We start from the raw sequence: 22,126 nt of genomic DNA on the forward strand, positions 1-22,126 counted from the left end.
TATGTTACACTAAACTAACTGCTTAATCGGTATGTATGTTACACCAAACTAACTGCTTAATCAGTATGTATGTTACACCAAACTAACTGCTTAATCAGTACGTATGTTACACCAAACTAGCTGCTTAATCAGTATGTATGTTACACCAATATAACTGCTTAATCAGTATGTATGTTACACCAAACTAACTGCTTAATCAGTATGTATGTTACACCAAACTAACTGCTTAATCAGTATTTATGTTACACCAAACTAACTGCCTAATCAGTATGTATGTCACACCAAACTAACTGCTTAATCAGTATATATGTTACACCAAACTATCTGCTTAATCAGTATGTATGTTACCCCAAACTAACTGCTTAATCAGCATGTATGTTACACCAAACTAACTACTTAATCAGTAGGTATGTTACACCAAACTAACTGCTTAATCAGTATGTATGTTACACCAATATAACTGCTTAATCAGTATGTATGTTACACCAAAATAACTGCTTAATCAGTACGTATGTTACACCAAACTAACTGCTTAATCAGTTCGTATGTTACACCAAAATAACTGCTTAATCAGTTCATATGTTACACCAAACTAACTGCTTAATCAGTATGTATGTTACACTAAACTAACTGCTTAATCGGTATGTATGTTACACCAAACTAACTGCTTAATCAGTATGTATGTTACACCAAACTAACTGCTTAATCAGTACATATGTTACACCAAACTAACTGCTTAATCAGTATGTATGTTACACTAAACTAACTGCTTAATCGGTATGTATGTTACACCAAACTAACTGCTTAATCAGTATGTATGTTATACCAAACTAACTGCTTAATCAGTATGTATGTTACACCAAACTAACTGCTTAATCAGTACATATATAACACCAAACTAACTGCTTAATCAGTATGTATGTTACACCAAACTAACGGCTTAATCAGTACATATTGCACCAAACTAACTACTTAATCAGTATGTATGTTACACCAAACTAACTGCTTAATCAGTATGTATGTTACACCAAACTAACTGCGTAATCAGTATGTATGCTACACCAAACTAACTGCTTAATCAGTACATATGTTACACCAAACTAACTGCTTAATCAGTATGTATGCTACACCAAACTAACTGCTTAATCAGTACATATGTTACACCAAACTAACTGCTTAATCAGTACATATATTACACCAAACTAACTGCTTAATCAGTACATATGTCACACCAAACTAACTGCTTAATCAGTACATATGTTACACCAAACTAACTGCTTAATCAGTATGTATGTTACACCAAACTAACTGCTTAATCAGTATGTATGTTACACCAAACTAACTGCTTAATCAGTACATATATTACACCAAACTAACTGCTTAATCAGTACATATGTCACACCAAACTAACTGCTTAATCAGTATGTATGTTACACCAACCTAACTGCTTAATCAGTATGTATGTTACACCAAACTAACTGCTTAATCAGTATGTATGTTATACCAAAATAACTGCTCATTCAGTATGTATGTTACACCAAACTAACTGCTTAATCAGTATGTATGTTACACCAAGCTAACTGCTTAATCAGTACATATATTACACCAAACTAACTGCTTAATCAGTATGTATGTTACACCAAACTAACGGCTTAATCAGTACATATTGCACCAAACTAACTACTTAATCAGTATGTATGTTACACCAAACTAACTGCTTAATCAGTATGTATGTTACACCAAAATAACTGCTTAATCAGTATGTATGTCACACCAAACGAACTGCTTAATCAGTATGTATGTTACCCCAAACTAACTGCTTAATCAGTATGTATGTCACACCAAACTAGCTGCTTAATCAGTATGTATGTTACACCAAAATAACTGCTTAATCAGTATGTATGTCACACCAAACTAACTGCTTAATCAGTATGTATGTTACACCAAGCTAACTGCTTAATCAGTATATATGTTACACCAAAATAACTGCTTAATCAGTATGTATGTCACACCAAACTAACTGCTTAATTAGTATGTATGTTACACCAAACTAACTGCTTAATCAGTACATATGTTACACCAAACTAACTGCTTAATCAGTACATATATTACACCAAACTAACTGCTTAATCAGTACATATATTACACCAAACTAACTGCTTAATCAGTACATATGTCACACCAAACTAACTGCTTAATCAGTATGTATGTCACACCAAACTAACTGCTTAATCAGTATATATGTTACACCAAACTAACTGCTTAATCAGTATGTATGTTACCCCAAACTAACTGCTTAATCAGTATGTATGTTACACCAAACTAACTACTTAATCAGTACGTATGTTACACCAAACTAACTGCTTAATCAGTATGTATGTTACACCAATATAACTGCTTAATCAGTATGTATGTTACACCAAAATAACTGCTTAATCAGTACGTATGTTACACCAAACTAACTGCTTAATCAGTTCGTATGTTACACCAAACTAACTGCTTAATCAGTTCATATGTTACACCAAACTAACTGCTTAATCAGTATGTATGTTACACTAAACTAACTGCTTAACCGGTATGTATGTTACACCAAACTAACTGCTTAATCAGTATGTATGTTACACCAAACTAACTGCTTAATCAGTACATATGTTACACCAAACTAGCTGCTTAATCAGTATGTATGTTACACCAAACTAACTGCTTAATCAGTATGTATGTTACACCAAACTAACTGCCTAATCAGTATGTATGTCACACCAAACTAACTGCTTAATCAGTATATATGTTACACCAAACTAACTGCTTAATCAGTATGTATGTTACCCCAAACTAACTGCTTAATCAGTATGTATGTTACCCCAAACTAACTGCTTAATCAGTATATATGTTATACCAAACTAACTGCTTAATCAGTAGGTATGTTACACCAAACTAACTGCTTAATCAGTATGTATGTTACACCAATATAACTGCTTAATCAGTATGTATGTTACACCAAAATAACTGCTTAATCAGTACGTATGTTACACCAAACTAACTGCTTAATCAGTTCGTATGTTACACCAAACTAACTGCTTAATCACTATGTATGTTACACTAAACTAACTGCTTAATCGGTATGTATGTTACACCAAACTAACTGCTTAATCAGTATGTATGTTACACCAAACTAACTGCTTAATCAGTACATATGTTACACCAAACTAACTGCTTAATCAGTATGTATGTTACACTAAACTAACGGCTTAATCGGTATGTATGTTACACCAAACTAACTGCTTAATCAGTATGTATGTTACACCAAACTAACTGCTTAATCAGTACGTATGTTACACCAAACTAGCTGCTTAATCAGTATGTATGTTACACCAATATAACTGCTTAATCAGTATGTATGTTACACCAAACTAACTGCTTAATCAGTATGTATGTTACACCAAACTAACTGCTTAATCAGTATTTATGTTACACCAAACTAACTGCCTAATCAGTATGTATGTCACACCAAACTAACTGCTTAATCAGTATATATGTTACACCAAACTATCTGCTTAATCAGTATGTATGTTACCCCAAACTAACTGCTTAATCAGCATGTATGTTACACCAAACTAACTACTTAATCAGTAGGTATGTTACACCAAACTAACTGCTTAATCAGTATGTATGTTACACCAATATAACTGCTTAATCAGTATGTATGTTACACCAAAATAACTGCTTAATCAGTACGTATGTTACACCAAACTAACTGCTTAATCAGTTCGTATGTTACACCAAAATAACTGCTTAATCAGTTCATATGTTACACCAAACTAACTGCTTAATCAGTATGTATGTTACACTAAACTAACTGCTTAATCGGTATGTATGTTACACCAAACTAACTGCTTAATCAGTATGTATGTTACACCAAACTAACTGCTTAATCAGTACATATGTTACACCAAACTAACTGCTTAATCAGTATGTATGTTACACTAAACTAACTGCTTAATCGGTATGTATGTTACACCAAACTAACTGCTTAATCAGTATGTATGTTATACCAAACTAACTGCTTAATCAGTATGTATGTTACACCAAACTAACTGCTTAATCAGTATGTATATTACACCAAACTAACTGCTTAGTCAGTATGTATGTTACACCAAACTAACTGCTTAGTCAGTACATATGTTACACCAAACTAACTGCTTAATCAGTATGTATGTTACACCAAACTAACTGCTTAGTCAGTATGTGTGTTACACCAAACTAACTGCTTAATCAGTATGTATGTTACACCAAACTAACTGCTTAGTCAGTATGTATGTTACACCAAACTAACTGCTTAATCAGTATGTATGTTACACCAAACTAACTGCTTAATCAGTATGTATGTTACACCAAACTAACTGCTTAGTCCGTACATATGTTACACCAAACTAACTGCTGTGCCAGAATTCAGTATTTAAATGTTTTAATACAAAGATGTCTAGAGTGTAGTAGGATGCATTGTATGATTTGCTGGTATATTTTTTACAACCAAAGTGATATATGATATAAGTAAAATGCTATAAAAGGAATTAATATACTGCTGAATCACAATATATTTATGCTAAACACTGGTTTTAACTGCTGAGAAGCAAAATATTATAAATAGATCAATCCAATTACTGTCTATATTTTAATTTAATTGTTGCTTATTAATACAGTTTTAATTTTAGAACATTTTGATACCCTTCTAATTGTTTTCTATTTTTAATATTGTAAATATGTTTTAGGCTCAGTGGTAGAGATATTAAATCATAATCAAATTTAGTAAATCGTTAAACAAAACACACTTTTTAATGTGACCGTATATGATCACTGCTGGTTGTGGGTAAAACGAAGAATCACACAACAATCGTGGTATCTATAAATCAGTAGTTAAAGGGACATGAAGCTCAGTTTTTTCTCTTTTATCATTCACATTGATGTTAAATTTGTATATAACATTCAATTTACTTCTATTATCAAACTTGCTTCATTCTCTGAACTACTGTGAGCTAGATTAACACATTGGCCCCAAGTTATCAAAGTCTGGCGGACCTGATCCGACTTCGCTGAATACGGCGAGCAATACGCTTGCCGTATTCAGCATTGCACCAGCAGCTCACAAGATCTGCTGGTGCAACGCTGCCCCCTGCAGACTCTCGGCCAATGGGCCGCCAGCAGTGGGGTGTCAATCAACCCGATCAGGTTGATTTCCGGCGATGTTTGTCCGCCTGCTCAGAGCAGGCGGACAGGTTATGGAGCAGCGGTCTTTAGACTGCTGCTTCATAACTGCTGTTTCTGGCGAGCCTGCAGGCTCGCCAGAAACACAGGGCTTATACATATGCCCCATTGAGTGAAATAATGACAAGAGACATGTTTACAACCACCAATCAGCTGCTAGCTCCCAGTAAGCATTGCTGCTCCTGAGCCTACCTAGGTATGCTTTTCAACAAAATATATCAAAATAATCAGATTAGATAACAGGAGTAAATTGTAAAGCTGTTTAAAACAACATGCTCTGTAGAATCATCAAAGTTTAATTTTGACTTTATTGTCCATTTAATGATACGCTGATCGATCACAACTTGTGGACTGCAACTTTCATAATTACTGGTGTATATTTTTAGGATACAGCTGGACAGGAAAGATATCGAACAATTACCACCGCATATTACAGAGGAGCGATGGGTTTTATATTAATGTACGACATCACTAATGAAGAATCTTTCAATGCTGTACAGGACTGGTAAGAAGAACACTGATTATTCTACTTTTGCTGTTTACTCCACATTTATAGTTGTTAATATGTTTAATTTATAAATAATATGGTTTTATCTGAGAGTAATGGTACAGGGAGATGCTATTATCAATATACGGTGATAATTACTTTTGTTTAATTTGCCATTTCATTTCCTATATAGGTGTTATCAGGTATCACGTATGATCACTCCATTCATTTGGGCTATCACTTGACAGCTTCAATTCCTTTAATATTGTTGTTTGTTGTCTTATCAGTGGGGTTTTTAAGCTCTATGCATTCAGCTGTCAGGTGTGTTAGGTCAACATGTGGTTTATCACTGTCAGTTCTTTCACAGGAATTGATTTTCAGAAAGTGATTTATTTTTATAACCTTACATGTCACAAAAAAATATCCCTTTTACTTCTGTATTATAGAATGATGTATTTATATATGATCCCTCCACATCTCTTTATTCATGGTCACTTCTTTTTTCTCTAGTGACTTTTGGGGTTAAACAGCACTCCTTTTCAAGAAACAAGTCATGTGTAAGAAGGGATTGTTTCTTCCTTTACTCTGTTCAACCATTTGGGTTGTAGCCGTTGCTCATCTTTTGCATGAACATTTAAAAAAAAAAAAACTTTTCCATTTTTTATTCTTAAACTTTTCCATCTTCATTTCTAACTGCCTGTTTGTTAAAGGGATTGTTATTGTTTAAAAAGATAGATAATCCCTTTATTCCCCATTCCCCACTGTTATATTAATATTCTTTTTACCCTTGTGATTACCTTGTATCTTAGCCTCTGCAGAGTGTCCCCTTATTTCAAATCCTTTGACAGACTTGCATTTTAGCCAATCAGTGCCCTTTTATAAAGAATTTAATTTTGACTAGATTGCCCTTTAAATATACCCTCTTCACGGGTCCAAAATGACGAATCCGGCTTCATCCAATCACGACGTTGCTCAGGCCAAGGTTCCCCTGGGTGGAAGCCGTGATTGGAGGAAGCTGGATTCGTCATTTCTGACATATGAAGAGGCTTCCTAAAAAATCCTAACACTATTATTATTATTATTGGTTATTTGTAGAGCGCCAACAGATTCCGCAGCGCTATAAAAAAAACTACTATAAAAATTACAAAGTATCTAATTACAAAAAATAAAAAATACTAAATTACGAAAAATAACCAACGAAATTATCAAAAATAAAAAAGAATTACACCTAATCTAAATCTAAATCTAAAAAAAACAAACTACCTAATAACCTAATAAACTACCAATAGCACTTAAAAGGGCCTTTTGTAGTGCATTGCACTAAGTTAAACAGCTCTTTTACCTGTAAAAAAAAAAAAAACACAAAGACCCCCCAACAGTAAAACCCATCACCCAACCAACCCCCCAAAATAATAAACCTAACTAACAAAAACCTAAGCTACCCATTGCACTGAAAAGGGCATTTGTATGGGGACTGCACTTAAAAGGGCATTCAGCTCTTTTGCTTGCCCTGTAAAGGGCATTCAGCTCTTTTAAGAAAAGCTCAAACCCTAAACTAAAAAAAAAACCCACCCAAAAAAATTTAAAAAATCCTAACGCTAACCCCCGAAGATCCACTTACAGTTCCTGAAGGCGGACGGCAGATTAGGGGTTAATAATATTTAAATAGTGTTTGCAATGCAGGGGCGGCGGTTTAGGGGCTAATAACTTTATTATAGTGGTGACAATGTTGGGGAGCGGCAAAATAGGGGTTAATAAATTTTATTAAAATGTTGAAAATTGGGAATAGGATCTCACCAAAAAAATGGTCAAAGTTGCATATTTGAATATGCTAGCACTTAGATGCATCCAAGGTGCACAAACAATCAATTCTGTACATGTCCGTACATAGCCTGTAGGCCATTGAAAAGATAACCCTTAAAAATAGCAATTAAGTACATATGTTCAGGTGCACTAGTGTTGTTCTGTGCTGCACAAGGGAAGCATGGGTCAGAATCAAAGAACATTTAGCAGACCACACCACTTATCAATCATTTTTCAAGATTTCACGCTAAAGATGTGAGGAGCTTCAAATGGAATGTGATTGAGAGGGTCCTACCTGTGAAATCAAGGGACAATAGGTCTAGGAAACTGGCAGAGCGAGAGGCATTCTGGATATTCAGGCTATGAACCAGGGTACCAGAGGGTTTTACCGTATACATTTTTGGTAAAAAATGATTTTTGGCAATATATGGTTAAATTTTGGTACATTAGCCCTTACACTTATACATACCTTACAGAACCAGCGTTCCTAGACAGTATTCAATTGCACTTGATAGACTCTGGTTAATGTATCATATTATACTATATCACAGTGTGGCATTTTTGTCCCTGGCCCCTTCATTCCACTCATTTTCATTAAAGATACACATAGACAGTTTTTAGATTCAGTTAGAAGTAGAAACTGTGGATAAAAGCATCCCAAGTGGAGTACACCATAACACAAAATAGACCTAGCAGGACAGGAGGTTAGTACATCGACTACAACATTGATTATTATATGGATACATATTTAGACAACTTTTAGTATATAATAGTGGTGTTAATATACTCCTTATTTAAAAGTTCTACTCAGGTCTCTATACTGTTTACCAATAGTGCCATACAATATCCTTTTACCCCATTCCCCTCTTGGGGATTCTAGGGTCGTTTTATGCCCTATTTTTGTTCAGTTCAATTTATTATATTTGCCCAATTTTGTTCTATTCTTATTTTCGTTTCATTTTTATTTCATTTTTCCCACTAATTATGCAGTATACACTAGCAGCAATAGATAGAGCTAACAATGTATGTAATTCAATCCTCTCCCAGGGCAGCAGTTCCTATCACACCAATTGTTGCCGTACACAGTATTGACACATATTGCATATTGTTTAGGATTAATTTACCGTAGGTTTACAGGGTTGTAATTAAGTGCACGTAGAGCCATAATATAGTGTAGGTTCAACCAATATCACAACTGGCGTGAATATGTATAATTGAGTTGTCCCCCGTAAGGTTCTCAGCACTCCACAATACTGGGTAGCGGACATGACCGCTCTGATCGTTATTTGATCTAATGTATAGAGTAAGCTTCTTTATCTAACACTCTCCATAAATCACAGCATTACTTATAGGTATTAAGGATTTGACTTATGATATATAAGATGTAAGTCGAGGGAGGTCTTAACTAATGTTGTTAATATACACACTGTAGAGTGCTCACGTAGGGGGAGTCCATGCTTACAGGGTCCGCTGATAGGTCCTTACTAGTGGAGGTGTGTACCTCTTGTCTCTAAAGTGATCCATGCTTTACCGCATTCTGCTAAGCGCAAGTGTAGAGCTTTCTAGTGCAGCTTGACTCAGGATTCATCTATGTCGGAAACTCCTGCAGAGTGGTACGATGATGAAGCCCACTCCGACGCTTCGGAGGGTTTTCCTTCTGGTTCGGAGTCCGTGTCATCTAAACCTCCGGTTGAGGAGCCTGGTTATAGGTTTAAAATGGAGAATTTGCGCTTTTTGATGAAGCAAGTGCTTGCTACTCTGGAGGTTCCGGAGCCGAAGCTTCCGGAGGAACCTTCCATTCCTAAGCTGGACAGGGTGTATGAGGACAGGGTGGTGCCACAGACCTTCCCGGTTCCTGTAAAGACGGCAAATATCATAAAGAATGAATGGGAGCAATTAGGTTCATCCTTTTCTCCTTCTTCTAATTTTAAGAAGCTTTTTCCCCGTTACAGAGGCCCAGCTTGAGCTGTGGGGAACCATTCCACTCTCGCTAAGCGTACGACTATTCCTCTAGAGGATAGTTTGTTGTTCAAGGAGCCCATGGATAAAAAGTTGGAAAACATGTTAAGAAAAATGCTTCAACACATGGGGATTGTTTTTAAACCGACAGCGGCCCTCTTTCGAAGAAGTTCAGGAAAGGATTAAGGCGCTGAAGGTTGCCAATGCTTTCATTTGCGACGTCAATATGCAGATTATTCACCTGAACGCTGAGGTGTCAGGTTTTTCCATTTTAGCACGCAGGGCGCTGTGGCTAAAATCTTGGTCGTCGGACATGACTTCTAAGCTGAGGTTACTGTCCCTGCCTTTTCAAGTTAAGATTTTGTTTGGTCCAGGCCTGGACTCGATTATATCCACGGTTACGGGAGGCAATCCTGCCACAGGATTAGAAGGCTAAGCCTAAGGATTCTAATTTTCGTCCCTTTCGTTCGGACAAGGCTCAACGCCAGAAGCCTGCCGCGAAGTTGGACCTACCTAAGGGAGCCTGGAAGCCTGCTCAGGCTTGGAACAAGTCTAAGCAGAACAAGAAGCCCACCGAAACAAAATCGGCATGAAGTTGCGGCCCCAGAAAACTTTACGGACCAAGTAGGGGCAGATTGTCTCTTTTCTCTGACGCATGGTTGCAGGATGTTCAGGACCCTTGGGTTCTGGAGGTTGTCGCCCAGGGTTCAGGTCCCTTCCACTCAGGGGCAGATTCCTTGTTTCAAACCTGTTTTCAAGGCCGGAAAAGAGAGAGGCCTTCCTAGAGTGTGTGAAGGATCTATCATCTCTAGGCGTAATCGTACCAGTACCGCATGCAGAAAGGGGTCTAGGGTACTATTCAAATCTGTTCATGGTTCCAAAAAAGGAGGTTTTGTTCCGCCCGTTTCTGGATTTAAAGTGTTTAAACAAGTTCCTGTCTGTTCCATCATTCAAAATGGAAACAATCAGGTCCATTTTGCCTCTAGTTCAAGAGAGGCAGTTCATGACCACAATAGACTTGTAGGATGCCTACCTGCATGTCCCAATTCACAGGGACCACTTAAATTTTCTCAGATTTGCGTTTCTGGGCCAACATTTTCAATTTGTGGCCCTTCCCTTTGGTCTGGCGATGGCTCAGAGAGTCTTCACGAAGGTTCTGGGGGCACTGCTTGCAGTGGCCAGATCCAGGGGTATTGCAGTGGCGCCCTACCTGGACGACATTCTGGTTCAGGCGCCGTCCTTTCATCTGGCAGAAGTCAACTCAAGGGCTCTGCTTCTGTTAATTCAATCTCATGGTTGGAAGATCAACTCCGGGAAGAGCTCCCTGGTTCCCAGCACCAGGGTGGAGTTTCTGGTCATGATACTAGACTCCGTGTTCATGAAGATATTTCTCACAGATCAGCGATGCAGGAAGATTACGTCCGCCTGTCTTGCCCTTCAGCCCTCAAGGAGTCCCTGAGTGGTTCAGTGTATGGAGGTGATTGGGCTCATGGTCTCCAGCATAGACGTCATTCCATTCGCAAGATTTCATCTCAGACCTCGTCAATTGTGCATGTTGAGGCAGTGGAACGGCAATCATTCCGATCTGTCACAGCTGGATGCGTGGACTCGGTCTTCTCTCTCTTGGTGGATACTTCCAGTCCAGTTGTCCATGGGGACATCCTTCTTGAGACCATCCTGGGAAATTGTGACCACGGAAGCGAGTCTGACGGGATGTGGAGCTGTTTGGGGTGCCAGGATGGCATAGGGAAAATGGTCTCGGCTGGAGTATCTTTTTCTGATAAATATCATGGAACTGCAAACGATCTACAACGCTCTGAAGGCATGGCCCTGTCTGAGGGAATGCAACTTCATCAGGTTCCAGACAGACACCATTACCTCGGTGGCATACATCAATCACCAGGGGGGTACGAGGAGCTCCCTAGCAATGAGGGAGGTGTCTCGGATTCTGGAGTGGGTGGAGACCCACAGCTGTTCACTCTCAGCGATCCACATCCCTGGAGTGGACAACTGGGAAGCGGACTTTCTCAGCAGGCAAACATTTCATCTGGGAGAATGGTCTCTTCACCCCGAGGTGTTTGCGGAGATTTGTCTCAGATGGGGGACACCAGAGATCGATCTCATGACGTGCCGATTAAATTGCAAACTTCCCCAATATGGATCGAGGTCTAGGGACCCCCAAGCGGAGCTGATAGATGCGTTGGCGGTACCTTGGAATTTCAGTCTAATGTACATTTTGCCTCCGTTACCACTTATAGTGGCACGCATAAAGCAGAAGAGAGCATTGTCCATTCTGATTGCTCCTTCATGTCCGCGGAGGACGTGGTTTGCGGAGATGTCATCTCCGCCGTGGAGGTTAGCCTGTCGCAGGGACCTGCTGGAACAGGGTCTTTTTCAAGATCAGAATCTAGATTCTCTGAGGCTGACTGCGTCGAGATTGAATGCTTAGTCCTAGCCAAGAGAGGTTTTTCTGAAACCGTGATTGATACTCTAGTTCAGGCAAGGAAGCCAGTCACTCGACGCATCTACCATAAGGTGTGGAGAGTTTACTTGTCCTGGTGTGTGAGACATGGATATCCTTGGCACAAGGTGAAGGTATCCAGGATTTTGTCCTTTCTCCAAAAGGGTTTGGAGAAGAGTATTTCCGCTAGTTCCTTGAAGGGACAGATCTCGGCTCTATCAGTTTTGTTGCATTCAATCCTTTGTTCAGGCCCTGTCTAGAATCAGGCCTGTGTTTAGGCAGTCTGCTCCCCCGTGGCGCTTGAATTTGGTACTTAAGGTTTTACAGAGGGCTCTGTTTGAGCCTATGCATTCTCTTGACATAAAGATCCTATCTTGGAAGGTTCTGTTCCTGTTAGCCATTGCATCGGCCTGCAGAGTTCCCAAACTGGCGGCCTTGCAACATGAGCCCCTTTATCAGGTGTTTCACGTGGATAAGGCTCTTCACACTGGCTTGGGATTTCTTCGGTGTCTGAATAAAAAATAAATGTTCCTTCTTTGTGTCCTAGCCCCTCTTCTTCTAAGGAGAGGCTACTTCATAATCTGGATGTGGTTCGTGCCTTGAAGTTCTATCTTCAGGCGACTAAGGATTTCAGACAATCTAACTCTTTTGTAGTCTATTCAGGGAAGTGCAGGGGGTCAGCGGGCCTCTGCTACTTCTTTGTCTTTTTGGCTGAGGAGCTTGATTCGCCTTGCCTATGAGATGGCGGGACACAAGCCCCCTCAGAGGATTACGGCTCATTGCACTAGAGCAGTGGCTTCATCGTGGGCCTTCAAAAATGAGGCTTCTATGGAGCAGATTTGTAAGGCAGCTACCTGGTCCTCCTTGCATACTTTCACAAAGTTTTACAAATTTTTTGCTTCTGCAGAAGCTGTTTTTGGGAGAAAGGTTCTACAGGCTGTGATGCCCTCAGTTTAAGGGTCCGACTTTACCCTCCCGGTTTCATTCAGTGTCCTCTAGAGCTTGGGTATATGTTTCCCATAAGTAATGAATAATGCTGTGGACTCTCCTCCCCTTTAGATGGAAAACATAAATTATGCTTATCTAATAATTTCATTTCCATCATGGGGAGGAGAGTCCACGGCTCCCGCTCGTATCTCCGGTTGTTGGCCCTAAATTTAATATTTTCTTCTGGCACCATTTATACACTGATATTTCTCCTACTGTTCCTTGTTCCCTCGACAGAATGATTGGGGGATGAGGGGAATGGGGGAGGTATTTAAGCCTTTGGCTGCGGTGTCTTTGCATCCTCCTGGTGGGCAGGTTCTTAATTCCCATAAGTAATGTATGAAGCCGTGGACTCCCCACGATGGAAATGAAATTATTAGGTAAGCATAATTTATGTTATTCTTTTGTACTTTTCAGCTCGGCTTAGTCCGCATTGTTCCTGTAAAAGCTACTTAGGTGGGGGTAAATAATTTTCATTCCTTAAGAGCTGTATTGCTTTGTCATATGCTATTCTGTCCCTAAATATACCAAAGAAACTGAGTCTCCTGAACGCCTTTCTACCATTTATGTGGCTTATGTTTAGAGTTGTTGATGCATACAGACCAATCTAATGCTGTTTCTTTGGGTACTAATGCACCTAATCTTTGTTCATTACGGGTTAATGGTGAAGTGGTGCCTCCTGCCATGAAAACATTCATCAAGGCTGCTATCTCTGAGGCGTTGGCTGCTCTCCCATCTTCAAATAAGGTCAATTCAGAAATATATTCTCAGGCCAGCAATTTCTATTGCTGATATGGCCGCTTCATCTACCTACTAGTTTTCTAGTATTTTAGAGCAGTTTTCTGATGATCCAGTTAGTGCAAATCTATTGGGTTTGCTTCAGAGTGCCAATTATTTTATTTGTGATGCTGTGTTTAATATTTTGAAAATTAATGTCAAAAGTATGTCTTTAGCAATTCTTGCCAGGAGGGCCTTGTGGCTTAAATCCTGGAATGCTGATATGGTGTCTAAATCTAGATTATTGTCTCTTTTTTTCAGGGGGAAAAAAGTTATTTAGGTCTGCTTTAGATAAGTTTTTTACTATTACTGGAGGTAACATAGCTTTTCTTCCTCAAGACAAGAAGTCTAAAGAAAAATCCAAAGCTTCTAATTGTTTTCATTCCTTTAGTCAGAATAAAGAACAGAAAATTAACTACTCTGCTCAAAAACAAAGTTCAGTCTGGAGACCTAATGCTAATAGGAACAAGTTTAAACAGGGTAAGAAATCTGTCCCCTCTTCTAAAACTGCATGAAGGTGCTGTCCTGGACCCAGAAGTTCTGGTAGGGGACAGATGAATCCTCTTTCAGGGGGCTTGGTTTCAGTCTGTCCCAGATCCCTTGGTTTAGAATATTGTTTCTCAGGCATATCAAATTGGATTCAGAACAAGGCCTCCCAGGGGAAGTTTTTTCTGTCCAATGTTCCAAGGAATTCTGTAAAAGCTCAAGCTTTTATTCAATCTGTCTCAGATCTGGAAGATATTGGAGTGATTGTTCCAGTTCCTTTGCAGGAACAGGAGATGGGCTTTTATTTAAATCTCTTTATTGTTCAAAAGAAGGTAGGCACTTTCAGACCAGTTCTGAAGGATTTCATCTTTCAGAAAGTAAACTATCAGAACTATTCTGCATTTTATTAACCAAAGTCAGTTTATGTTCATAATAGATTTGACGGATGCTTACCTTCATATTCCAATTCACAGAGAACATTACCAGCTTCTGAGGTTTGCTTTTCTGAACAAGCACTTTCAGTTTGTTGCTCTTCAATTTGTTCTGGCTACAGCTCCAAGAACATTTACCAAGGTTCTGGGTGCCTTTTTGTCTGTAATCAGAGCTCAGGGTATTGCAGTATTTCCTTACCTGGATAATATCTTGGTTCAAGCTCTGCCTTTTACTTTAGTAGAATATCACACCAACCAACTATTGTTGTTGTTTTTTTTTTCAAAACACGGTTGGAGGATCATTTTTCCAAAGTGTTCTTTGGTTCCTCAGACAAAGGTTTCTTTCCTTGGTTTCCAAACAGACTCAGTATCCATGAGTCTTTCACTAACACAGCAGAGACTGTTAAGATTGATGTCAGCTTGTCTGAACCTTCAGTCTCTTTTGTTCCCTTCAGTGGCTCAGTGTATGAAAGTACTAGGTCTCATGATTGCAGCTTCAGATGCAAACCCATTTGCTCGATATCACATACTGTTTCTTCAGCTTTGTATGCTATGTCAATAGTGCAGGGATTATACTCCGCTGTCTCAAAATATATAAATTAGATACCAGTACAAGTCAGTCTCTAACTTGGTGGCTGGATCATTTGTTCATAATTCAGGGGGCTTCTTTGCTCATCCTACCTGGTCTGTGATCACTACAGATGCAATTCTTTCAGGTTGGATAGCTGTTTGGGGGTCTCTGAAAACACAGGTGGTTTGGTATTCTTGGGAGGCGAGGTCGTTAATCAATGTCCTGGTACTCTGTGCAATTTTCAGGACCCATAAAGACTTGACCTTTGTTGAAACAGAGTCTTACATTTGTTTCCAGACAGACAATGTCACAGCAGTAGTTAATATCAACCATCAGGCGGAACTCACAGTTCCCAGGCTATGATGGAGGTATCTTACGTTCTCTCTTTTGCAGAAGCCAATTTTTGTCTAGCCTCTGCGATTCACATCCCAGGAGTGAACACATTGGGAGGCAGACTTTCTTAAATTCTTGTGGATTTATTTTCTCAGTGAAAAAGATGTTTTTAAATCTCTCCCTTTATGTTATAAATTGTGGGCTCCACAACTTGGCTATTAGTTTCCTTGAGTAATGGATTGTGTACTTTCACCACCCGTATGAAAGAAAACATAATTTATGCTTACCTGATAAATTAATTTATTTCATGGAGGTGAGAGTCCACAAGACCCCACCCTTTGCTTTTTTGGGGTTTACATTTTTAGCAAATCTTTTTACCCTGTTTTTTTGGCTCTTATTCATTTTACTTACCTCAATTGCTTGGTTATAGATAGCTCTTGGGGATTGGGAATCTTTGCCTCCTCCTAGTGGTAGAGAAGAGTTATTCCCATGAGTAATGTATCTTGGACTCTCAGGAATTTATCAGGTAAACATAAATTTTGTTTTTCATTAACAAAGTGATCAAAATCTTTACAAGTCAAACACAGACGAGATTCTTTACTGATACTAAATTTAATACTGTATGAATGTCATTTGTATATAGGCATACTGTATGAATGCAGCTTGTATATGGCCATGATGGGTACACTGCATGAATGTAGTTTGTATAGCTCTATGATGGGTATGCTGTATAAATGTAATTTGTATATGTGCATGATGGTAATATACATTATATTATATATGGGTATGATGGGTATACTGTACTAATAGAATTTGTATATGGGCATGATGGGTATACTGTAGTAATGTAGTTGGTATATACAGGCATGATGAGTATACTGTACTAATGTAGTTTGTATATATGAGCATGATGGGTATACTGTACTAATGTACTTAGTATATATGGACATGATGAGTATACTGTACTAATGTAGTTTGTATATATGGGCATGATGGGTATGCTGTATGCATGCCATTTGTATATGGGCATGATGGGTATACTGCATGAATATAGTTTGTATGTGAGCATGATGTATGTGAGCATGATGGGTATGTTTCCTCAATGTTGTTTTTCAAACTTTTAAAAAAAAGTTTTTTTTTTTTTGTTTTGTTTTTTTATGAATTATTGCTTTATTAAAAAATCCTCATTTTCGGGGGCGTGTCTGAACAGTGATCGGAACCGGTCACACTTTCCTAAGCTCCAGCGGAATCTCTTTAAAATCCGCCGATTTCAAGAGTAGTTTCACAGCAAAATCTTCAAATCAGATCCAACTATTAACCCACTATATTGTGGTGCTCTAATTAACTTGTGCAAGCTGTATTTGTGAAGCCGTAGTAAGGAATCAGACAACAAAGGCCTGGTGCGGCGGCACCTTCCAGGCGAAGCTACCCCCCTCGGAACTCTGAGGTTCTCAGCTGCAGCTGGACACACAAATATACCTACAGGGACCTACAAGCCACTATCTTTAAACCCAGAGAGATATCAAGGACAAGAAAGGACCTACAGCTACCCATCGTCACCAAACATAAATAGAAACGCCACGACGTATAGTGTCTAAAATGGCCGACAAGGAGGAAACTGATTTCCAAGACATTTTCAATAATGAACACTGGCGCAGATTTGAGGCGCTCTGCTTGCGCCTCATAGAAAAAGCTCCACAGGATCTGCTGCTAAGTAGGTGTACCTCTGTGACTCTTATACATTTAGATGAGATCCTGCAGCAAGAAGACAATAGAGAAAGTACCGCTACTTTATCCGGGGACTTACAGGACAGCTTGGAGGCCCCAAAGGTACTGAAAATCACGCAAGTCATAGCCTCCAATGATATAGGATCTACAACACCAACTATGCCGGCATTGCTTGACAGAGAGAGCAAACCTCAGCGAGCGACAAAACACTGCTCACAAGCCGTGGCCCTGGGGGGTTACGGGGGGGGACCCCTTGGACGCCGGGGCTGAAGAGTACATGCTGCGTGGGTCTGCTGATTTGCCCAATAGCTACGGTCTCTGTAGTCTACCACCGGAGTCCTATGGAACGATACTCAAGTATTTTAACTCACCAGATACTATCGGTAAACTGAAGACAATATAATTGGCGGGACTCCCTCTGCTTTGGAAACCGTACATCAAAGATACTTTACAAGATCACCAGACCTCCTTAGCTCATCTTTTCTGGCAAAAAAAGACATTGGGATAAAAGATCTCAGGATTCATGCTGTAGATTACAAACGGCAACTGAATTTAATATTGGGCTTGGAAGCCGCTGCCGTTATCCCAATTTTACAGTTATAACTTTGTTCGTGAATATAATGTTTTAGCATTAAATTGTAATAGATTATAGTCACTGTTCCCTAGATGTTTATAAAATATAGCCCACTTAGGTATCTTCAAATCCATATGCAAGACAAGTAGTAATGGATTCAATTGCATAGCACAGAGTGCAGATTTACCTTTTTGACCTAAAGCATTAGTTGCCTAGCTATATTCTGACCTAGAATTTAAACTGCTAATATGGACTGATTTATGTTGTTACTTTAAAATGTAATATATTTTATTCTTGGAATGATTACAGTTTATAGTTTATATGTCCTGGGCTAAACAGCACACTAGCGCATAGATGAACATAATGATTGGGCAAGTGGAGATACACACACCTGATGCCTTTCTACTAATATACTTAGGCGCTCCTCACACATACAGGTCGAAGTGCCTCATTCTTTATAATCCTATATTAGCAGGGTTTACTTGACGTATCTTTTAGGATTCATACAGTCCTGTTTTTGGATCTGGTGGCTTGCGGCCGGAGCTGCTGTGAAAAGGACAGGCCTGATATACTAGGGACTCAGCCCTACACCTGGAAGTATTTAGTAAATATTTCTGTCGGGATAAACCCTCGCATTTAATTAAGTGCTATTTAAGACAATAGAACCTATAAAGCGCCCCATGCGATATAGTCTATCTCCTGAAAAGGCGACCTAATTATTAGAAGTCCCGGCTCCAGGGATCATTTCTTGTACTCCAGTCAACCTTACAGCTTAGCGGTATGGGGACTATAGCTATCAAATATCCATTCTCTAACACCTATTAAATACATTTTCAATAGACAGTCAGTGGCATGTAGAATTGTGGAACATATCGTGTAGGTATCTAGCTGCAGCTCTTGCATTGTTATCGTTAAGTCTGTTAATCTACATATATTTAGAACAATGCATTTTTTTGTTTTTCTTGTTATGTTTATTTTTCTATAACACCCCAGGCATGTACACCGAGTTTATATATCTGGTCCAAGAGTGACCAATTCTGTTATTAGTTGGGGAAAAAAAAGGAGAACTTTATTATTTTTGAGGGTATGTAACAGAGTTCATATACCGCTGTAAAATGTCACAGATACCCGCAATGTTTATTTGTATGTATTTCTTTATGTTCTCAATAAAAATTTAAAATAAAAAAAAAAAAATCCTCATTTTCCATTTTCTGTCTTTATCTAAAATCGAAAAGAACTGTGCAGGATAATAATTTCCATAAGAATAAAGTAGCCACATCTTACCTCATTTTATAAAATAGGATTTTAATAGTTCTCACACTGAAAAGTGCTGCGGTTTGAAATAGTGTCAAATATTTGTCTTTGCCAAATATCTGTTACTGTAAGAAAATGGTGACTTGAGGTTTTAGATACTGTAAATCACATTTTTTCAAAACATGTTTTTGGACTTTTGTTTAATGTAAAAACACCATTAAACAAAACTCAATTTAAGACAAAACTGTTAAATTCCAATCACCAATGCTCATATAAAACCCTTTTATAATGAGGAAATTAATGTAATTTAAAATCACAAAAATCCAAGTTTGAAATAAAATCAAACATTTTAAGAGTGCAGTACCAAAACACAATAGTGCTGAATCAATCTATATAACTTCTATTTTATATAGAGAGCGCCACCAAGTAGAAATATATATATATATATACAGTATATATACAGGTCCTTCTTCATCTGAGGACAAGCATAAATTTATTATACATAGTGCATTTTAAGTCCCTTTACTGTATTTTAGATGTTTATACAGAATTAGGCCTCATTTTCAGTATATTAGACATAAAAGAAAATAACTTTCTCTTGTGCATACATAAAAAAGCTTTTATTTAAAAATCTTTTATTTAAAAATTAAGTATAAAACAAGTGTAAATAGTGATATCGCCACTCTGTTTTATAGATCTAATATAATACAAAAATACCAAATATACAGAGATAATAGATGTGCAGCTATATTTAGCTTAGGTATGTCTATATAATTATATTAAACTATATATTAAACTATAGGATGTATTGCACATATCACCGCACAAACAAAAAAGCCATTCCTCTACTGCCAATTCCCTGTATACATGAAACAAAGAGTATAGAGTAAATCAATATGTGTAAAAAAATTATTAAAAATCAACTCGCTAATAAAAGCAACTTGATGCTAAGAGCAAACAGAACACTTGCCTGGCCAGACTGGTGTAAATCCAAACACACTACATGTTTCAGGGACAAACCCCTTAATCACAGCTCAAACATTTCCGCCTAGATTTAGAGTTTTGTCGGTAAAGACCTGCGGTGCTAACTCTGCTTTTTTTTTCAGCGCACCCTTAAGACAACGCTGGTATTTAGAGTTGTCTGAGTGGCTGCGTTAGGCTCAGAAAAGGGAGCGTAGAGCATAATTTAGCTCCACTTCAAACCTCAATACCAGCGTTGCCTACGGTAGCGGTAAGCTGGAAAAACGTTCTCGTGCACGATATCCCCATAGGATACAATGGGGCTGAGCTGGCTGAAAATAAATAAATACACCTGCTTAAAAGCAGCGTTCAGCTCCTAGCGCAGCCCCATTGTTTCCTATGGGGAAATACTCTCTAAGTCTACACCTAACACCCTAACATGAACCCCGAGTCTAAACACCCCTAACGTTACACTTATTAACCCCTAATCTGCCGTCCCCGATATCGCTGACACCTGCATTATACTATTAACCCCTAATCTGCCGCTCCGGACACCGCCGCCACCTACATTATAGCTATGAACCCCTAATCTACTGCCCCTAACATCCCAGACACCTATATTATATTTATTACCCCTAATCTGCCCCCCCCAACGTCGCCACCACCTACCTACACTTATTAACCCCTAATCTGCCCTCCCAACCTCGCCGACACTATAATAAATGTATTAACCCCTAAACCGCCGCACTCCCGCCTCGCAAACACTATAATAAATTGTATTAACCCCTAATCTGCCCTCCCTAACATCGCCGCCACCTACCTACAATTATTAACCCCTAATCTCCCGCCCGCAACGTCGCCGCTACTATAATAAAGTTATTAACGCCTAAACCTAAGTCTAACCCTAACACCCCCTAAGTTAAATATAATTTTAATTAAACAAATCAATTTACTATTATTAAATAAATTATTCTTATTTAAAACTAAATACTTACCTAGAAAAGAAACCCTAATATAGCTACAATATAACTAATAGTTACATTGTAGCTATTTTAGGATTTATATTTATTTTACAGGCAACTTTGTATTTATTTTAACTAGGTACAATAGCTATTAAATAGTTAATAACTATTTAATAGCTACCTAGTTAAAATAAGTACAAAATTACCTGTAAAATAAATCCTAACCTAAGTTACAAATACACCTAACACTACACTATCATTAAATTAATTAAATAAATTACCTACAATTAGCTAAACTAAAATACAATTAAATAAACTAATCTATAATACAAAAAAAACACTAAATTACAGAAATTAAAAAAATATTACAAGAAGTTTAAACTAATTACACCTAATCTAAGCCCCCTAATAAAATAAAAAATAAAAAAATAATAAAATGCCCTACCCTATTCTAAATGACAAAAGTAATCAGCTCTTTTACCAGCCCTTAAAAGGGCTTTTTGCGGGGCATTGCCCCAAAGTAATCAGCTCTCTTACCTTTAAAAAAAAATACAACCCCCCCCCCAACATTAAAACCCACCACCCACATACCCCTACTCTAACCCACCCCAACCCCCCTTAAAAAACCTAACGCTAACCCCCTGAAGATCTCCCTACCTTGAGTCGTCTTCACCCAACTGGGCCGAAATCTTCATCCAAGGTGCGCAGAGGAGGTCCTTCATCCGGTAGAAGTCTTCATCCAGGCGGCGTCTTCAATATTCAGTTTAAAGTAATTCAATATTACTTTAAACTTCTTGTAATATTTTTTATTTTCTGTAATTTAGTGTTTGTTTGTTTTTTTGTATTATAGATTAGTTTATTTAATTGTTTTTTAGTTTAGCTAATTGTAGGTAATTTAATTAATTTAATGATAGTGTAGGGTTAGGTGTATTTGTAACTTAGGTTAGGATTTATTTTACAGGTAATTTTGTACTTATTTTAACTAGGTAGCTATTAAATAGTTATTAACTATTTAATAGCTATTGTACCTAGTTAAAATAAATACAAAGTTGCCTGTAAAATAAATATAAATCCTAAAATAGCTACAATGT

At 38.1% G+C, this 22,126-nt stretch overlaps 1 protein-coding gene across 1 annotated transcript in view; it reads left to right on the forward strand.

Annotated features, from left to right (window-relative positions):
- The window catches only part of RAB3C (RAB3C, member RAS oncogene family), a 428,574-nt gene that overhangs the window by 277,314 nt on the left and 129,134 nt on the right, over positions 1 to 22,126 (forward strand). The window contains exon 3 of the mRNA XM_053701295.1: positions 5,649 to 5,767. Coding sequence (XP_053557270.1) covers positions 5,649 to 5,767 — 119 coding nt within the window. The remainder of the gene's footprint in view (positions 1 to 5,648; positions 5,768 to 22,126) is intronic.

This window comes from Bombina bombina, chromosome 2 (assembly GCF_027579735.1).
Source record: "Bombina bombina isolate aBomBom1 chromosome 2, aBomBom1.pri, whole genome shotgun sequence".
Taxonomy (NCBI): Eukaryota; Metazoa; Chordata; class Amphibia; order Anura; family Bombinatoridae; genus Bombina; species Bombina bombina.